Source organism: Aristolochia californica, unplaced genomic scaffold (genome assembly GCF_029961685.1).
Source record: "Aristolochia californica isolate CCGP_79_NKW_82.1479 unplaced genomic scaffold, dmAriCali1.0.hap1 SCAF_16, whole genome shotgun sequence".
In the NCBI taxonomy this organism is placed as follows: Eukaryota; Viridiplantae; Streptophyta; class Magnoliopsida; order Piperales; family Aristolochiaceae; genus Aristolochia; species Aristolochia californica.
The window spans coordinates 21692197-21711625 of record NW_027181837.1 but is presented as its reverse complement, the minus strand read 5'-3'; the positions used below and the strand labels follow the sequence as shown (position 1 = coordinate 21711625).

The window sequence follows — 19429 nt, the reverse complement described above, 5'->3', positions numbered from 1 at the left end:
GGTACCAAGCCAAACAAGCGCGTGAGTCGTTTGAGCTCGGCTCAGTTTAATTTTTATATAAGTTCGGTGGTTCAAGCGCGAGTTTGAGTTTTAGAAATATTCAGATCAACCCAAACTTAACATAGTTTTGAGCATGGCTCGGCTCAATCCTACGCCATGCCGGAACCTTGTAGGCTTTATGGGCCGCTTATACACGTAGACCCAGCAGGAATCGGGCCCCTGATGGCTGATGCCAGCCTTGACAGATCGTTAGGTCTTATTTCCCGAAGTTCGCTCTTTTTATGTTTTTTTATTTCCCATTTTGCCGATCTGTGGCGCTCAGCTAGCTCATCTCGCTGTTTCAGCGGAGTGATCCGAGACGGCGACGGCCAAGAGGGTTTCCCTACCTGTTCTCTTCTTTCTCATATTATTTAGCCGTAGTATAGCCTTATACGAAGATGAAGTTGGGTTAATGGATTGGTGCGTTGCTCTGACCTTCTCATCTCACTTTAATTTTGTTATACATTTTTTTTGCACTCTAATCTGATGCTGAGGTATATATTTTTTCCATTTTTTAGTTTCTTTTAGTCCTAGCATTAAATGATGTTTTTTTTTCCATAGCGAGTGGATTTATTGCGAAGTTCGTATTCCCTTACTTCATGATTTGGACCTTCAATTCGTTGTTTTTTTAGTTCCTTTTTTAATTTTTTGGACTTTATGGTCATGACCGAGGTCTTGCTGCTTGAGAAGTTGTGAGAATGCAATAGGAAATTTTCGTTTATGTTCTTCCTTAGTTCTTATGATGTAGTTCTATGTTCTGCCATCATCAAGCTCTCATGAGGAGAGGCTTTTCTTCTTTCGTTTTTGCTGCTGCATGGTTCGTTTTGAGTGTCGCCTTGTGAAAACTTACAGAAAACTCAGTTTAACACAAAGAGAATGGCGAAATAAGAGTAATACCAAAGGTACCCTGTGAAAAAAGAACGGTAAGTCATTGTAGAGGACTATTGATGACTGGAGAAAACCTCTTTCTAGGGCGGTCGGAAACTAGTATCCGTGAAGCAAGGTCCGGTTCATATAAAACCCAGTGGTTTCTTTTGTTAGTCGTTCCTCAACTGACAAATCTGGTCCATCTCTAGCATCGTGCCCTACGGGTCTGAGATTCCAGTAATCACCATTATTCTTCACCTTCTTTCTAGGGCTTCTTCCCATCTTCACAGCAATCTCCTCTCTCAGAATCGTTTCAGGTCAAGGGATCAATCACCAAAGCCGCTACCAAGGAAGTGTATAGTTTGGAGAGGAACGATGAGGCGACGCCCGAAGGAACGTGAGAAGGCATCGTCGGCGTTCGAGGATAGGTCTCCGGCGATTCTCTCCTCGACAACAGAAGGGAGGAAAGAAGATACAAAATCCTCCCCCCTTGGCTTAACTGAAGAAGTGGAAATGTCAGATGCTGAGACTCGCCAGAGACAAGAGGACCGAGGCATCAGAAGGGGAGACACATTGTGGGTGCACGACGACATTGAAATCTCGTTGTACCTAACGCAGGGACGAAATGTAAAGGTAATACGTGTAACGATAAGGAATGGGCAAAGAAGATCTTATATCTCTACCCCCCCTATCTCAAACTCGGACTTTGCCCGCTGTTTTGAAGAAGGAGATTCCAGAAATGCTCTGAGGTTTTGCGAAATCCGCATCGGTGAAATTTCCTTTACCATCTCCGTATTCCGGAAAAAGGTTATCAGAGAACTAAAAATAATCCAGAGGAGAGGACAAACAGTCATGGTGCGCGTGTACTTACCGGAAACTCTCAGAGATTATCACTGTTGGAAAGAGTTGCGAAGATCGATCCTAGCTATCGGTGAGAAATTTGTGAGAAATTTGCTGAGGTTTCCGCGACGAGAAAAGAAAAAAACCATTAGGAAAGATCTTCGTCATCCCCCCCCCCCCCTTTCAATGTTCATCTCGAACAACCAAAACCCTAAACCCCCTTTCCCAATATCACCCTCAAGCCCCCACCAGAAAATCCCCCAAACTCCTGGCCAACTCCCAATCATAAATCTGCCCCCGGAAATTTTCAAAAATGGGAAACAGAAACTCAGCACCAGCCTCATCGTGGAATCCCCCTCGGCGAGATGGAATAGCATCAGACTTACTCTCTGGTTCGGCGAGTTCTTCTCGTTTCAACCCAAAACTGCATGGATGGGACTCGGGAAGTGGCTGGTTACTACGAAATCGAGAGAGGAGACAAAAGAAATTTTGGAAAATAAGAAGTGGCTACAAGAAGAGGAACTATTTACGGCGGAATGGGAAGCAACTCCGGTAGGACAGCCTCTTTGCCAATGGGTTTCGATTCGTGGACTGCCAATCGAACTGTGGACGGAGGAGGTACTCAATAAAATCTTTACCACCTTCGGAAAGATTATACAATGGTCGGACACCATGTCGGAAGGCTCAAAACTTGATGTTGCGATGGCTGATTTTGCGATGGCTTTCGTAGACCCCAACTGCCGATGGAGAGAGGCGTGCTACCAAAAATTGAGCTTCGGTGAAGACTTTGTATGGATGGAGGTGTCTTTCGGGGAGCTCTGTGTGCTGCGACCGTTGGAATGTCACTGGACGTGAAAGAGAAGCAATACTCCAGGGACTCCAGCTAGCGTGACTCCGGGACGAGTTAATTCAGCGTGCACCCAATTGAGGTTCTCCACTTCAGGTGAGTCAACGTCACTCCCGAGTCTCGACTCACACAAAAACTCGATTACGCACTCAGAGGGGAGTTTCTCGAAAAGCACCTCGCCCCCGGATAATGAGGTACACCTGTCAGATAATTTTAAATTTATCTCGGACTCTAAGGTTGGAAAAGTGGGCTTTGTAGCAGAGGTTTTCAAACCAACCTCGGAACCCCAAAAAACTAAAGAGGGTAGCGTGTCAGAGCTCCCTTCCGTATTATCCCTCACAGTCCCTAACATGTCACTCACGGACCCCAATGTGCAGTGCACTCGATCCCTCTACACTTTATTTCAAAATTCAAGTCGAAATAGGGAAGTGTGTGTCCCGAGTACAGATACAGTCTCGGAAATCGAGTCCACCCAAATGTTAAATCTCCAAAATTCAAAAATAAAGTGTCGGCGTATCCCTGTAAATGGGCCCGTTTCGGAAATCAAATCAGCCACGATTTCAAATTTAAACTCCAACGGTCAAAAAGAGTATGAGTCAAACCCCACCCACACATCGTAGTTCTCCAAATCTGACTCTTCTCGTTTCTCGTAAATTATTGGTTTTTCAGCTTTTTCAACTCCCAATAACACCCTCTCCCCTATTTCCGCTTCTTTCTTTTCATCCCAGCCCAAGACTACCATATAGGAATATCCCCCCACTGATCATCCCGAGATTACAGAAAGACAAAAAGAGAAGTTTAATCTGAACCTCGAGCCAAGCACCTCATGTGCTCATCAGCTCGAGGACCCAGCAAGCACATCGGGGTCTGACACCTCAAGCTCAGAATCAGCAGAGAGCCAGCATGGAAACGAATTCGTTGTTCCCCCAAACTCTGAATTTTTCGGGGAATGGACTGAGCATATGCCAGGAGCTAAGTCTTCTTCCAATTCCTGCCGAGCAAGACTCCGACCCTCAGAGAACAGGAAGGTCGACGAACTCCACAGAATTACCGAGCACTCAAATGGAGAATGACCAGGCAGACTACCCAGATCAAGGAAAACTCCCTAGTATGCATCCAATCTCTCCCCCTATTCAGACTACATTACAAAGAAGAAGAGGACATCTGGAAACTAATTTACCACAGAGAGAATCTACTAGCCTTGCTGTAAGGAAGAATATGGATACGACTCCTCCCACTGACAAATCTGAGCGTATTGCGAAGGAACTCCAGATGGAGAGTCAAAAATATGACGAAGAGACATGGCAAAATATGATGGAATTGGCACGCCTAATGGGCGTGATGTATCAAGGACAGCTGAGTGGGGACATTTCGGCGTTGGGATTCCATGGCCGAGGTAGCAAATGATCTTGCTGTCTTGGAATGTCAGAGGGATTGGTGCTGCCCGAAAGCGTGGCACGATATCAAGTTTTCTTTCTCAATTCAAACTTTCAATAGTCATATTCCAAGAAACAAAGTGACAAGAGATGACAAATGCTATTGCCAAAGAACTTTGGTCGTGCCCCTCAATTAAGTGGGCAACAGTGAATGCTATTGGCCACTCCGGAGGTATTTTTGTTGCGTGGGACACGGCAAAGTTTGACTCTATTAATATCATGGAGGGTCGCTTCTCTTGGGTATACAGTTTAGAGATCTATCCATTGACAGAATTTGGTGTGTGAGTGGAGTATACGGTCCAACCAGTTACAAGGATCGTAGCCTATTCTGGGAAGAGCTCAGTTCGCTTCTGGAGAATTGGAATCTCTCGTGGCTCCTCGCAGGGGATTTCAATGCTATCAGATACTGTCATGAGAAGAGCCCCCTGACTGTTTGCATTACAGCTTTTATGCGAGGCTTCTCAGATTTCATTGGGGGGAATGGATTGGATGAGATTCCCTTATCCGGGAAGAATTACACATGGACAAACGGTCAGCAACAACCCATATTATCAAAATTGGACCGGTTCTTGGCCTGTAACAACTGGCTGTAGATGTTTGGAAATGTTACTGGGAGAGTTCTGAATAAGGTAGGCTCAGATCATTGGCCTATCTTGTTGACATCAGTTTTTGAAAAATAGGGGCCCTCGCCTTTCCGTTTTGAAAACTCTTGGTTAATGGAGGAAAACTTTGAGTCTCTTATTGATGGTTGGTGGGATGCGGGTTCGAGTCTTGGTAGAAGGGAGTGGGCATTCCCCTTAAAGCTGCGCTTCATCAAAGGAAAAATTAAGGAGTGGGCCACTAGTCGTCATACCTCTTTGGTTGCTGAGAAGGCTTCCCTCATCTCTCAGATTGCGGCTTTGGACTTGGTGGAGGAGCAAAGGTACTTAACTTCCGATGAATTTTTGCTTCGAGTCTCTCTAAACATAAGCTCAATACTATCTTGCACCAAGAGAAGGTTCGATGGAAGCAAAGAGCCAGATTTAAATGGCTAAAAGAAGGAGATGCAAATACCAAATTTTTCCATACCGTCGCCTCGGCAAAAGGGAGATCCAATCGAATTACCTCATTATGCATTAATAATGAGGTAACATCGTGTCGGATCTCAATTACTAACGAGCTGGTTAAGTTTTTTACAGAGTTATATTCGGAGGAGTGTACCTGCAGGTCGAAGCTTACACACATTAGCTTTTCTCGCATCTCCACAACAACAACAACACCAATAGAATCTCCTTTTTCCTCGGCCGAAATTGAGCGGGTCGTCTTGGGAATGGAAAGTGATAGGGCACCGGGCCCAGATGGTTTTAATGGGGACTTTTTGAAAAAGTTTTGGGCTCGTCTTAAGGAAGGTATAAGTGCTATGATCCACGACTTCCTCAGAAATGGCATCACATACCGCAGCATTGGCGCGTCATTTATCACATTGGTTTCAAAGAAAGCAAGTGTTGAGAAACCTGAGGATTTTCGCCCCATCAGTCTTGTTACGAGTGCATATACAATCATTGCGAGAATCTTAGCACATCGTTTAAAGACATTGCTTCCCATCGTCATCCACAGAGGTCAAGGCGCTTTCCTCAAGGGGAGAGAGATTTTTAGACTCCACAATGGCTGCGCATGAGCTTATGGACCACTTCAGGCGTAACCAGGACCCAAGAATCGCCCTAAAGCTTGATCTTGAAAAAGCTTTTGATAGAGTCAATTGGATCTTGCTTGATGAGACAATGGAAAAAATGGGATTTGGAGAAAAATGGCAATTTTGGATCAGGAATTGTGTGGGTTCAGCATCCTATTCCCTCATCCTCAACGGTTCGGTATGTGGATACTTTAAAGGAACCAGGGGTATTCGACAAGGGGACCCTCTTTCCCCGCTCCTATTTAACATAGTAGCAGAATTCCTGTCCGCTATGTTCTATTCAGCAGTCAATCTTGGATGGCTATCCCCAACAAGCCCCCACCAGGCTTTTAATATTCCGATTTTGCAGTACGCGGACGATACTATTATTTTTGGAGTTGGTGATATGCATAGTGCAAGGAGGATAAAGACAGTATTGGGCCTTTTTGAAATAGCATCTGGGCAGAAAGTTAATTTGGGGAAAACCTCTTTCATAGGATTTAATGTGGACCAGGAGAATCTTGCATAGATGGCAAGTTTATTTGGTTGCTCTACTACTATTCCTGCAAAATATCTTGGTCTCCCTATCTTTCATGAGCGTATTTCACAGAGTTTATGGAACCCGGTGGTTGAAAAAATTGAAGCTTGGTTAGCAACTTGGAAGGGGTGACTCCTCAGCAAAGCAGGTAGACTGATCCTCCTCAAGTCATGTATTGCTGGCATCCCAAACTATGCGCTGTCCTTTATGCCTTGCCCGTCTTCGGTTTGCAAAACCATGGATAAATTGAAAAGAAGATTCCTTTGGAGAGGTTCGAGTGATTCCTTTAAATATCACCTGGTTAGATGGGACGAAGTTTGTTTGCCTAAGAGATTAGGTGGACTAGGGATTCGGAAATCAAAAGAAATGAACAAAGCTTTGCTCCTTAAGTGGATATGGAAGTTCAACACAAATTCCTCAAACCTTTGGAAGGATATGGTTCGTACCAAGTTGGGCTGGAATTCTTCATTGTGGATGTCTGGGGGAAATCGAAGAGGGCTATCCTCAATATGGAGATCTCTTTATTTGCTTCTTCAGGATTTCTACCCAGCTTGTAGATTCTTTGTGGGCAGCGGAAGGTCTCTTAAATTCTGGGATGATTGGTGGACAGGGCAGGAACCTTTGAGAAACTCTTTTAGTCTCTTCCTTCTTTCTACTCAAAGGGAGATAACAGTGGCAGATGATTTCGAGGGGGGTGGTTTGAGCCTCCACCCCCGAAGGGGTCTTTCTGATATGGAGGCTATGGAAGCAAGTTGTTTACTGGATTCTTTGAATCATGTCAGAATGAGGCTTTCTAATGCAGATAAGCTAATTTGGTGGCCTGACAAACGGTAAATTCTCAGTTTCATCTGCATACCGACACATTAATGGTTGGGACTCAACGCAGAACGAGCATGATATCTACTTTGTTTGGCATCTTTGTGCCCCTCCAAAGGTAAAATTCTTCATGTGGAGTGCTTGCCAAAATAAGATCCTTACAGCGGATGTGCTTCGAAGAAGGGTTCACCCTTCTATAGACTTACTATGTCCTTTTTGCAACATTGAAGCAGAATCCACCAGCCATACCCTGCTATTGTGCCAGTTCTCTTGGAAGGTGTGGACCTCTGTCTTGTGCAAGTTGGGTTTACAAATATGTATATATGCCCGTTTGATATGTTTCAGCTAGTCAATCTCTGGCTATCCCCTCCCTGGGCTCGGTAAAATGATGCTCTCAGCATGTGCCAATTTTGTGCCATGGGGGCTTTGGAACGAACGTAATAGGAGGCGGTTCGAGGCTAAATTTGAATCTGAGGCAAGTGTAGCAGAAAAAGTGACGGGTCAAATTACCACCTGGTCCTTACGAAGAAACCTTTCTGCTCTTTCAAGGGCACCTCCATTCATGAAAATTGTAGCAACCTAGCAAGGATGCATTTGGGAACAAGGTTCAAGTTATGAAGGAGTGGGCGCCCCTGGAGGTTGGGTACTTAAAATTGAATTTTGATGGCTCTTCTTTTGGCAATCCGAGGATCGCAGCTTTCAGAGGTGTGATTTCAGATCCATCTGGCAATCAGTGTATTTCTCATGCGGGTCTAGTAGGTATCTCCGATTCAACGTTTGCAGAGCTATATGGTCTTCTCAATGGGCTCCGGGTGTTCAAAGATAAATGTAGTGGCCCAATTTACATTGAAGGGGACTCCAAGGTAGTCATTGGTTGGTGTCGGGGCACTTCTTTCTGCCATGGAGGCATTGGGAAATCTTCCTGGAGATTTTAGAGGTTACCTTATTATTTTCTTGTATTTGGTCCCACATTCCGAGATTTGCAAATTTGGTAGTAGATGTGCTTGCCAACCAGGGAGCTTCCCTTCAATATCTTGTTGTTAGGGTTCTGCTCCCTCTTCCTTTGTAATTTTTCGCCTTTTAACAATACATCTTTATCAAAAAAAAAAAAAAAGGACTATTGATGACTGATGTGAAACACAAGTACGACTCAAATATACCACTTCCTGAAAAAACTTCTTAACTATGAAGCTGGAACCATGTTCCTACTCATTGTTCAACCAGAGATGTAGGACATTCCCATTCCCTTCTGTAATAGGAGACCACTAAGAAGCATCTCATGTAAATAAGAGTAAGACACAACAACATACAGTTCAAGACAAAAGAAAATTTCAACTCTCTTGAGTTGCAGATTTCTGAGGAAACCAGGTGAGAGAGTAGTGTGTCAACGAGACCAATAAACTGGCACATACATCCTCTTTTGGGTTAGCAAGATTCCCAAGTTGGTGCACCTCCTAGGTTTGGTTCTTAGAGAGAATGGAGACTTTGGCTGTCTCTGTTGTTTGAAGAGCTGTGGAGTTCCCTGTGTGAAACCCTCTTGACATCAAGTGGATGAAGCTCATTTTTTGAAGTGGCTATAAGGGTAAACCTGGGTCTGTAGGCAGTGGGTGGGATCATTCAGGACTTTGTGGGGTTGATTCTTTTGGCATACTCTGCCCCCCTTTTTGGCACTTGGATTCAATGAAGTTGGGCTGAGATACCTTTTTCTAGGTCCATTGCTCTTTAGAATTTTTTTTTCCCAAGTCAGCTGGTGGTGGAGGGTGACTCTATTATGGGTCATCAGCTTAGCCTCTAGGCGATCTTCCCCACTTGGGGAGTTCCCTTCTTATTTCATTGAGGTCGACAATCTCTCAGCCTCCTTGAATGTCTCTTGGCATCATATCTCGAGAGATGCCAACCATTGGAGAGACTCCGTTGCTTGTGCTGGGGTTTGCTGTCAACATCTTGTTGCTGAAGACTCCCTCTCTCTTGAGCTAAGAAAGTAGCTTCTCTTGGCCCTTTTTTGTTGTTTTTTGGTCTCCTCTTTATATTCCTCTAGTGCATCCTGCTTATCTTTCACACACATATTATCTATCGTTATACAAAAAAAAAAAAAAAAAAAAAAAAAGGTACATCAAAGAATGCTATTTTCTCACTACTTGTAGTTTTTCTCTCCCTTCTTCTCGTCTCTTTTTTTTTTTTTTTTTTGAAATGATGCCCCTTCTTCTCTTCTCTTGGTTGAATGATTTAGCTCATGGCTTACTGTGTACCCTCTTGAATATCGTAGTACCTTTGGGATTTTTTTTCAGCTTTTTTCATATATTGGAGATTTTTTTTTTACCTTTTTTTTATTGTGTGGAGCTCTATTTCAAGAAAAGAAGTTACATAAACTAATTGGTTAAGTCTGTAAGTCTTTCTCCATACTCCTTAAAACAAAGAAGGCTTTGATACCCTTAAGGATATGTTCACCAATGATGTGGCCGTTGGCTTAATGGCCACTTGAGGGGGCTTCTAATGTGAGGTCTTGGGTTCAATTCTCAACCTTCAATGTTCACAATAAAAATTGTCATCAATGATTCCCCAAGATTAAGACTTCTAGAAGAAGAAAGAAGAAATGGGGGACTTCATTTGGACTTGGAGTTTTGTAAATTGGAACTGTCCTACTACAAGATGAATCTCATCAGCATCAATCCATCCAAATTGATAATATCCTCCACTTAGAGTTCTTCAAAACATAATTTTTTTTTGAATCCTCCGAATGATTAATGATCGCTAAGGAAGTATGAAATGATTTGTGCATACTAAGAGTAAGACATTTACATATATATATGAAAAAAGTAAGAAGAAAGAAGGTTGAAGAGAGAGATTGAGATGGGGGACCTGCATGTCCCCCAACTTCTATTTATAGCTTAGGATTGAATGGGTTAAGTACAATTTACAACATTGCCCCTACTTTAAGTGAAAACTCTAATTATCTATATCTCTTATTCTACATGTCCCCTTTACATGAAATTTAGTCCATAGACATAGTTTGACATGTAGAACAAGATTACATAAAAAAATATAAATAACGACAAGGTAAAATGATCAAAACACCCCTGTGATTGTTTTTCAAATATATATATATATATATAAGCAGAGTAAAACAGTTCATTAATACATTATAATTCTGTTGGTAGAAAAGATTCAATCCATGCCATGCTCACAATTTCATTGAAGGAGAAGGAAAGTTTAATAACCATGAATAATTTCTGATTCAGTGAAGTATCCTTCTTTCTATATGTTTCCTCTTTTCTTTTTCTTCTGTGATAAGGTAAGTTTAAAACTGGAAAATGACAAAGAGGGACTAAATACACTGTTTGATCAATTGTTAGCTGGACCCAAAGCTTGGCTTAAGGCATGTAACCACCTTGAGAGATCAGGGGTTCTTATAATTTTTAATACAAGTGTAAACCAGTCAAAGAGTATATTGGGCGTTGGTTTACACATCAAAGGATCAGCTAGTTATCTTTCATTTAAAAAGTAGTGAAATTTTTAGATTGGGGTTCCTTAAGCTGTAATCTTCTTTCTTTAGTATGCTGTGAACAGATGACTTGAGGTGGGCATGTATTCCTCTAAGAGGGCTGCACTATCTGCCTTGATCCTTTGCTCTAATGTAATTCTTTGTGTCTGCAGTTAAAAGGTTTTAATGGACTTTTTTAAATAATAAACTAATTCAATGAAGATGATTTATTCTGAAACTTGAAATATCAGTTACTTGCTCCACATTCTGTCCGTTGCCACCCAATTGTGTAAGAGAACTGGACTTGCTCCAACTTTTTTGTCTTTGACTACTTATGGAGGAATGAGGAGAAATGACATTTTCTTTATCTATTTTATCTGGTTGTATGAAAATGATCGTCAATAGTAGTGAACCAAAATACTGGTAAACCACATGCTTCTCAAAATTTCAACTACTTCCACTTCAACCAAAATACCGGTAAACCACTCTCATAATAAACGAAGTTTGTCATAAATGTCATGTTAAACTAGTAAATCTCAACCTTCCTCATGGGTCAAGCATTTGAAAATTTTGTTGGGAGATTGTTCTTATGGAAAGGAAATACATTTTCCTGTGCCATTGGGTTTTCACCTCCAACTGTTGAAGATCCGTGTTTGAATGGCAAAGGGAAGCAGTGCATGAATAAAGAAAGAAAAGTCACAGGAAATCTAAAATCAGGAATCAGACTAGAAAGTTGTAGGAAAGATTTGTGAATATTCAATAAGTGGAAAAAATCCATTAAGAAACAATAGAAAATAATTGCTAGAAAAATACTTAAAATAAATTATTTGGACAAGTATAACGCGTAGTTTTCACTCGTATGAATTCTAATTGGTCTGGCTTCATTCACTACATGAAGCAATAACTTTTAATTCTTTTTTTTTTTTTTACCTTATTTTCTGATTGTTTACACAAGTTGGGTTCAAGTTAGATAAAAGAATCAAAGTTTGGATTGGATACTGCAACAGGTCCATTGTGCTCTCACTCTGTGGGTGTGCCCCGTGGTGCTGAAGAAAGGAAGCTATAAAGAAATCTTGCAGTGAAAGGAGACAAGCTGGAGCGAAAGGCGAAAGGGAGTTCTGAAATCTGGAATAACACTTTCACTTCAGGAGCTGGACTTGAGCCAAAGAGAGTTTCTAAGACTTTTAGTGTGCTGAAATCTTGGAGGTTAAGAAATACTTCCACTCTGGCCGATGACCTTGAGCCAAAGGGAGCTCCAAAATATCCGAGTTAGAGATATGTTTTCAAATCTTTTTATTTTCCGCCTCCTAGAAAATTAAGATCTGCTGTAAAACAGGTTCTTATTTGGGTTGTAAATATGGTGGGCGTGGATGGTAGAGTTGAGCAGCATGAGATATTCGACAATAGAAACATTGATAGGGATAAAGGGTACCATCGTCACAGAAATGGGAGGAAAGCATCTAATTATGAGGAAGATGGTGGGGAAAGTCACTCTGGGACTAGAGATGTAGAGGATAGGTGGGACGGGAGGAAACATAGAGGAGATGCGAGGGATTCTGACAAAGAACGATATTCAAGGGTTTCACCGGTCAAGAGAGATAGAAGAAGAGATACAGAGAGACATTCTAGAGTTTCGGAGGATGACCGAGGGAATAGGGGGCGTCGCAAAGAGAATGATGTGAAGGAGGATAATAGACATAGGGAAAGAAAAACAGAAGATCATCATGGAGAGAGGAGAGCAGATGATTCTCATAGAGATAGAAGGACAGAGGATTATGATGCCAAAGATAAAAAATCTGAAAAATTGCAGGATGACAAAGGAAAGCCGAGCATGGGATTTGGTGGGGTCTATATTCCTCCATTTAAATTAGCTCGCATGATTAAGGACGTCCAGGACAAAAGCAGTGAAGAGTACCAAAGGTTAACCTGGGATGCTCTTCGCAAAAGCATAAATGGACTTGTGAATAAAGTAAATGCCACCAACATAAAGAATATAATTCCTGAGCTCTTTTCTGAAAATATGATCAGAGGAAGAGGTCTATTTTGTCGTTCATGTATGAAGTCACAAATGGCATCTCCTGGGTTTACAGATGTTTTCGCTGCATTGGTATCCGTGGTCAATACCAAGTTTCCTGAAGTGGGTAATCTTCTCCTGAGGAGAATTGTTTTGCAGCTCAAAAGGGCTTATAAGCGAAATGATAAGGTATGTACTCATTAGTTCTATAGTATTTTTATGAGTGCCCATCTGAAGTTTGTAGGTGTGTTCATCTTGTAATCTTCAACAATTTTACTACCTAGTATCAGCATATTGTTTTAACTGTCTGTTCGAATTTGCATTGCATGCTGAATCAGTAATTCAGATAATCCTGAATCGGCAAGTGGATGTATTATGGTAGGTGCAAATTACTGAAAAGTATTCATGCTACTTCAGTATACTGCCTACTTTTATACCTAGGATGGGTGGCTGTCCTCTTCGCAATGATACTATAATGTTCTTTTTAGTTAATATTATTAACTTAATTTCTTTTGTTGCAGCCTCGGTTGCTTGCCACGACAAAATTTATTGCTCATCTTGTAAATCAACAAGTCGCTCATGAGATTGTTGCATTGGAGCTCCTTACTGTACTGTTGGAAAATCCTACAGATGACAGTGTTGAGGTGCATGATTTGACTTGCTTTCATGTCCTAAATCCTGATATAGTTGATTATGTGGATGATTTTCTTTTCTGTGTTTTTTAGATGAAAGTTGTATGGATGACTAATTAGTGATGTCCTTTTCTTTTTTTCTAGGTGGCTGTTGGGTTTGTCACAGAGTGTGGTTCACTTCTGAAAGATGTCTCACCGCGAGGTCTTCATGGTATGCTATTTGTTTTTCCTAAAATTGAATAACGAATTTCTGGACTTTCTCAGAATATAATGCTTGCTGTAATGCTGGTGAATTATTTGTTAATGTTATTAATTGGATTTGGTTACTAAATGTCAAATGGTTATCTTTTGAGGGAAAGGTTTTCTCTGAATATTCATAGGAAAGGAAAAGCTGTGAGTTCCAGCTCTTTTGGAAGTTACATAGAACCATTATCACTAAAACTGAGAGCCATTCAAACTAATGAGAGTAGTCTTACTACTACTTCTCTGCATTTTTTTTTCTGAAATGTTGAGTATACACACACGAACCCCCTTTATCCCCTTGTTAGAGTTAAATCCAATACCTCACACTAGAAACACTCTATGTGACCATTGAGCCAAAGGTCCAAGTCACCTCTCTTTTGCTTGCTTTGTTCATTCCTTTGTGTTTATCATGCTATTTTCCATGTTTCTGTGCAATAGCCTGGTAAAAACTTCAGATCTCATACCAACGTGATTAGCTGTCCTTTCTGTTTGTAATGCTTTGCTGCCTTCCTTGTTTGCCTTGTTGAATACTCCAGGAATAATACGATGCAACTGGCTTCCTTGTTTCCTTTTTTGGCTTTAAAAAAACTAGGAGATTATAAGTGTCTGATCAGGTTTGATATGTTAAGTGAAGTTAATGACTCACTGTGAACTCAATGAATTCTTTATTTAGGCTGGAAATTTCTATTTGAACTCTTCCTGTTACAAAATTGACCATTCACCTGGAACCGAAGTCTTTAAATAAAAATTAGCAGCAGCCTGTAAAGTTTTCAAGAGACTTGTGAGTGTGGTCCTCAACAGCTAACTCTATCAATTTTTCTTAAGAAAAGAAAGGTGCTATCAAAGTTGATAAACATCCCCATTCTGAACCCTGTCCATGATAGAGCAAGATGGTGGATGGCATCTTGGGACAAGGCGCGATGCTCAATTCACTGGAAGAGTGAAAATGAATGACTGGTACACTTAATTTCAGGGTTGGGTCAGTTTGTTGGTGGTCACCCTGAACTTCCCAAAACACCATTTGGTCTATAGTTTTATTGTAACTAAGATTTCTGTTTTACCACTTTCACAAGTGCCTTTTTTTGTGTTTTTGGCTCTGTTTTTGTTTTAACTTATCTCACCTGCACCACTTTTGTGTGTGTGCAATGAATTTGGTTAACTTTACGATTCAGGCATCTCCCTGCTTTAGACTGTGATGTCTGTGCTGCTTCACCCCCTGCTTGTGCTCGTTCCTCTCTTTGGTCTCCCCTTTGTTTCTGTAGACCACATAAATGAAATAGAGAGACTTCCCCTTAAAAATTGTTGCATGAAAGTCAAAGACATGTATAAATGGACATAATATTGCATGAGCATCTGAATCTTTTCTCCAATATAATACTTTTTCCTTAAGAGTATGCATCAGTCTTGTCACATAACATTTCTTGACTTCTTAGAGTAAGCTACATGTGGCAATTCCAAGGGTTCCAATTATGACATGGATCAAACGGATCACAACTTTAGCTTCCCAAATTACAATTCGTGTTACTTCTCCTAAACCCAACTGAAAATTCTTGATTTATCACCCTGACACGTTTTTAATTTTGTTTAATGTTAATTGCTTATATTTAAAAAATAAAAAAATGTTAATTTCTTCTTTTACTAAATTTGTTTTTGTTCCATCGCCGAGAAGGTTTCTTTTGAAACCAACTTATTTTCTAATTAATTCTTGACTCTAGTTACATCCTTTTTTTTGTTTCTATTATTTCCTGCTTTGTTTTCAGGTATTTTTGAGCGGTTTCGTGGGATTCTTCATGAAGGAGAAATAGATAAGCGAGTTCAGTTTTTGATTGAAGGCCTGTTTGCAATAAGGAAAGCGAAATTTGAGGTGGGTTCTCACTCATTTAATGTGAGTGAAGTGTTTTGAGTTTACGATCATATTAAATAATCTCGAAGGGTTTTTATATACAGGGATATCCAGCAGTTCGACCTGAACTAGACCTTGTGGAGCAAGAAGACCAGTTCACACATGAGATATCATTTCAAGATGACATAGATGCAGAGAGTCACCTTGGTTTATTTCGCATCATAAATTTCGTCTCATAATATATAGGTTTTCTTTTTCTTTTACAACTCCTAATACTTCTTTTCCCCATTCTTGTGACAATATTATAGATATTTTTAGGCTGGATCCTAAGTTTCTCGAAAATGAAGAGGCTTACGAGAACTTGAAGAAAGATATCCTTGGGGATGACTCGTCTGAGGGTGGGGATGACTCGGCTGAAGGCTCAGATGATGATGATGAGGAGGACGATGAGGAATCTGAAGAGGAAGAAAACAGAATGAAGATAAAGGATGAGACAGAGACAAATCTTGTGAATTTGAGAAGAACAATTTACCTAACAATCATGTCAAGCGTTGATTTTGAGGAGGCTGGACACAAACTTCTGAAAATTAAATTGGAGCCAGGCCAAGAAGTAAGTAGCACAAACTCTTCTACATGTCTGTTTTGACCATAAATTATTTGAACCAATACTTTCTTAGAAATAGTAGGTTTGTCCCTTTGATCAGAGTTAGTGAGTGGATACATTTGAGAAATAAACTGCTTCTATGAGCAGATAATGCACTTATTAGTTCCCTTTGTTCAAGGACGAAATAATTTTTTTAGTTCTGTGAAGTAATTTACCTTCCAGCATACCTTGTCCTTTCTTGATAGTAGTTCTACCCCTCTTTTAGTTTTTAAGAAATTATAATAGTTACCTGCCGAATCAAGTTAACACTTCAACTGGATAAAGTCAAGCAGAGCAGGTGAGAGAACAAAAACTATCACTTTTTAGAAAAAAGAAAAAAAAACAAGAAATATAACCATGTTGCTTCTGTCTGACCAAGGTTACTGGTGGTTAATTTGTTGAAAGAAGTAGAGGAGTGAAGAGGGGGGAGGGCGATAAATATCTCATTGTGTTCTTTTCTTGGTAAAGTTGATGCCCTTTCCTTTCCTGGTAAGGGGTACGTTTCTGGTATTTTCATTGAAAGTCCAGTAACATTTCCTGGTACTTAGGTGTTAAGTTCACACTTTTTAAAATGGTGCTGGAATTGCAAGCCCCTTCTTATCGTGCTGTTTTTTACATCTTCCTGCCTATTTCTTGTCTGAAGCACTGGAGACGGGGAAAGCTGTTGCTGGAATTGCAATTTCTCAACCACTGTAACAGTGATTTTGCAGTCTCTAGTGGCCGCAACTTTGAATAGGTCAGAACTGCAATTTCACTGTTCTGGTTGTTGATAGGGAGACTTATGATGAGCTCCTCATGCATTGGTTAGCTTTGCCAACTACCAATCCCCCTGCAACAATGCACCCCACCCTACTCCCTAAAAGAAAAAAGAAAAAATAAGGTTTTGGTCTCTCTGAGGCTTTGGAGCCAATTTGCTATGTTAGCTTATGATATGGAGACAAAGGTTGATATGCAGATCTCCCCTCAGTTTGTTGCTGCTTTTTGCTTTCGGCCTTAAATGAAATTGCCTTATTTAAAAAAAAAAATGTGGGGCCAATTTCTTTTCTTTTCTTTGACAGTCAAACAGGGAGTTTTCTATTAAAAAAAAGGGAGAAAGAAAACAACTTGGCAACCCAAAAGGCCTGGGAGCTAGAAATACAAAATAGCGGAACTGGAGGCTAATAAAAAACCAAGACAAACAAAGAGTAAAATTACAACAGACCAAGACAGATGAGGGCAGGTGCAAATGTTCAGCTCCATGAGGGTGGTCCCTCCTCTTGCTAAGGCTAGTGCTTTGCCTGAATCTGTTCTGAGTTTCTTCCACTTTCCTTTATCTTGTGCTATCTTTGCTTCATGCAGATGGAACTATGTATTATGTTGCTGGAATGTTGCAGCCAAGAGCGAACTTACCTTCGCTATTATGGTCTTCTTGGTCAACGGTTCTGCATGATCAACAAAGTCCACCAGGAGAACTTTGAAAAATCTTTTGTTCAGCAGTATTCGATGATTCATCGACTTGAGACAAACAAGCTTCGAAATGTTGCTAAATTCTTTGCGCATTTGCTTGGCACTAATGCCTTACCTTGGCATGTTCTGGCATATATTCGCTTAACAGAAGAGGACACCACTTCATCCTCTCGTATTTTTATCAAAATCTTGTTCCAGGTATGAACTAGATGTTTACAGAACAGAAATTATCACCTTTGTTCTTTAGAAAGTAATTGAACAGAACCTATTCTTGTTTACTCTCTAATGGCAGGAATTGTCTGAGCATCTTGGTATACGCCTGCTGAATGAGCGCCTTACTGACCCTGATATGCAAGAATCTTTTGAATCTATATTCCCAAAGGATAATCCGAAAAACTCGAGATTTTCTATTAACTTTTTTACGTCCATTGGGCTTGGTGGCATCACAGAGAAGTTGCGTGATTACTTGAAAAACATGCCACGACTTATAATGCAACAACAGAAACCGGTTTCAGACTCAGAAGATGGATCTGATAGCTCAAGCTCATCGAGTTCGAAGAGTGGCTCCAGCTCTGAATCTGAATCAGAGACAGAGTCAAATTCAGATGAAAATTCCAGGGAGAAGAAACACAGGAAACGGAGGAAGAGAGATTAGCCGGCAACTGCAGCCATCTTAGATGCATTCTTGCTCTGAGATTTGTATAACGTACAGTTTTTTAAAAACATATATTTAACTTGCAATGCATATTGTAATACAACATAGTGTTTTGGAGAATGTGGTCATTTCAATCTGATATTACCTATTTCTGAACTATGTTTTTAAATACTGAAAAAACCTCAACTAAGGAAAAAAATGGGTCTTCTTTTGTGAAAATTCTTAGGGACCATTTTGTGCAGTCATAAGAAAATAAAATAACAGAAAAATCATATTTCCTTTGATTAATTTTCCTTTAGAATAATTTTCTTATTTAAAAAATTACCAATTTTTTTGTGCAGTAATAGTATTTGCTTTAGTTCAGTTCAATAGTAAATTGCTCTTTGTTATATGTTTGTAATGTAATTTCTTGTTTAATTTTTGGGATAGAATGATTTCCTAGTTTTGCTTAATTTTGATGCTAGTTATGCACACTCTAAGGCAATGTGTAATTTAGATTTCTTGTATTTGCTTATTGATAGTAACTACTGCTTTCCTCAAGATCATTTGGAAAACCTACTGAACTCTTTTATCTTTTATTGCTTTTCCTCTCTTTTCTTTTATTATGTTCCACATCATAATGGCAACTGCTTTTGTTCCATGCCCCTCCCTCATCCTTCTAGTTTGTGATAGACAATAATGTCTTCATCTCTTTGCATTGATCATGCACCATGTAGGAATTGGACTTTACTGTAAAAACTAAGATGTCCATGTAGCATAGAATGACAGAAGGAGAGAAGTGTGATAAAGACAATTGGCCTCTTGTCTTGCCTCTAGTTGCAACATACTCATGTTTGTATAGATAAGGACAGATGAATTCAATTAAAAGAAGATGCTAGAAACAACTAAATATTGCCCATGAGGATCATCTTTGTGTAGATGATTCGATGAAATTGAATCTGGTTGAGTAGAATACTAAGCTAAAGTAGAAGGAAGTAATTTTGACTTACCATTTTAGTTTTGCTTGGATCTTAGAGGTAATTGCATTCAGTGAAGAGGAAGGAGTAATTTTGACAATCACATCTAAGATGATGCTAGTCATGCATTTCTTTTACTACATCAGGTAGTGTTTAAGAAATAGTTGAGCAACTCAAACTTCAGCCACAAGGTGCATTTTTTATCAATAAATTCCAAATTGGTTGGCAGATGAGCTTTAATTACTTTGTTCATTTGGAGCTGATCTGGTGTGTCTTCATACTTCATTTTAAATTGCTGCAGTCTGTTTACAGGAAGTGGTTCAGGCAATTTAAATGCAAAATTGAGTAATTAATGCCCTTCTTTCTCTTGAGATCAAGATGCATTTAGTCCTGAAAGATAGGTGGCAGGTGGCACTGAAACATAATAGGAAGAGAACTATATCAAATTAGATATTTAGAAGCATGGATTTCTAGCATTGTAA

General features: G+C 40.1%; 1 protein-coding gene across 1 annotated transcript; it reads left to right on the top strand.

Annotated features, from left to right (window-relative positions):
- Positions 1-286: 286 nt before the first annotated feature.
- Positions 287-18198, top strand: LOC137953166 (uncharacterized). The gene is made up of 9 exons (XM_068800423.1): positions 287-459; positions 11523-12718; positions 13051-13173; positions 13306-13372; positions 15165-15268; positions 15352-15454; positions 15556-15857; positions 17229-17534; positions 17629-18198. The coding sequence occupies exons 2-9, from the start codon at positions 11873-11875 to the stop codon at positions 17989-17991; spliced, it is 2214 nt and encodes a 737-aa protein (XP_068656524.1). The 5' UTR covers positions 287-459; positions 11523-11872; the 3' UTR covers positions 17992-18198.
- Positions 18199-19429: the final 1231 nt, after the last annotated feature.

Excerpts from the sequence above, each read along its gene's own strand:
- LOC137953166 (XM_068800423.1), top strand. The coding sequence starts at position 11,873 with ATGGTGGGCGTGGATGGTAGAGTTGAGCAGCATGAGATATTCGACAAT. Across the intron at positions 15,269-15,351 it reads TAAGGAAAGCGAAATTTGAG|GGATATCCAGCAGTTCGACC; the intron begins GTGGGTTCTCAC and ends TTTTATATACAG. Across the intron at positions 17,535-17,628 it reads TTATCAAAATCTTGTTCCAG|GAATTGTCTGAGCATCTTGG; the intron begins GTATGAACTAGA and ends CTCTAATGGCAG.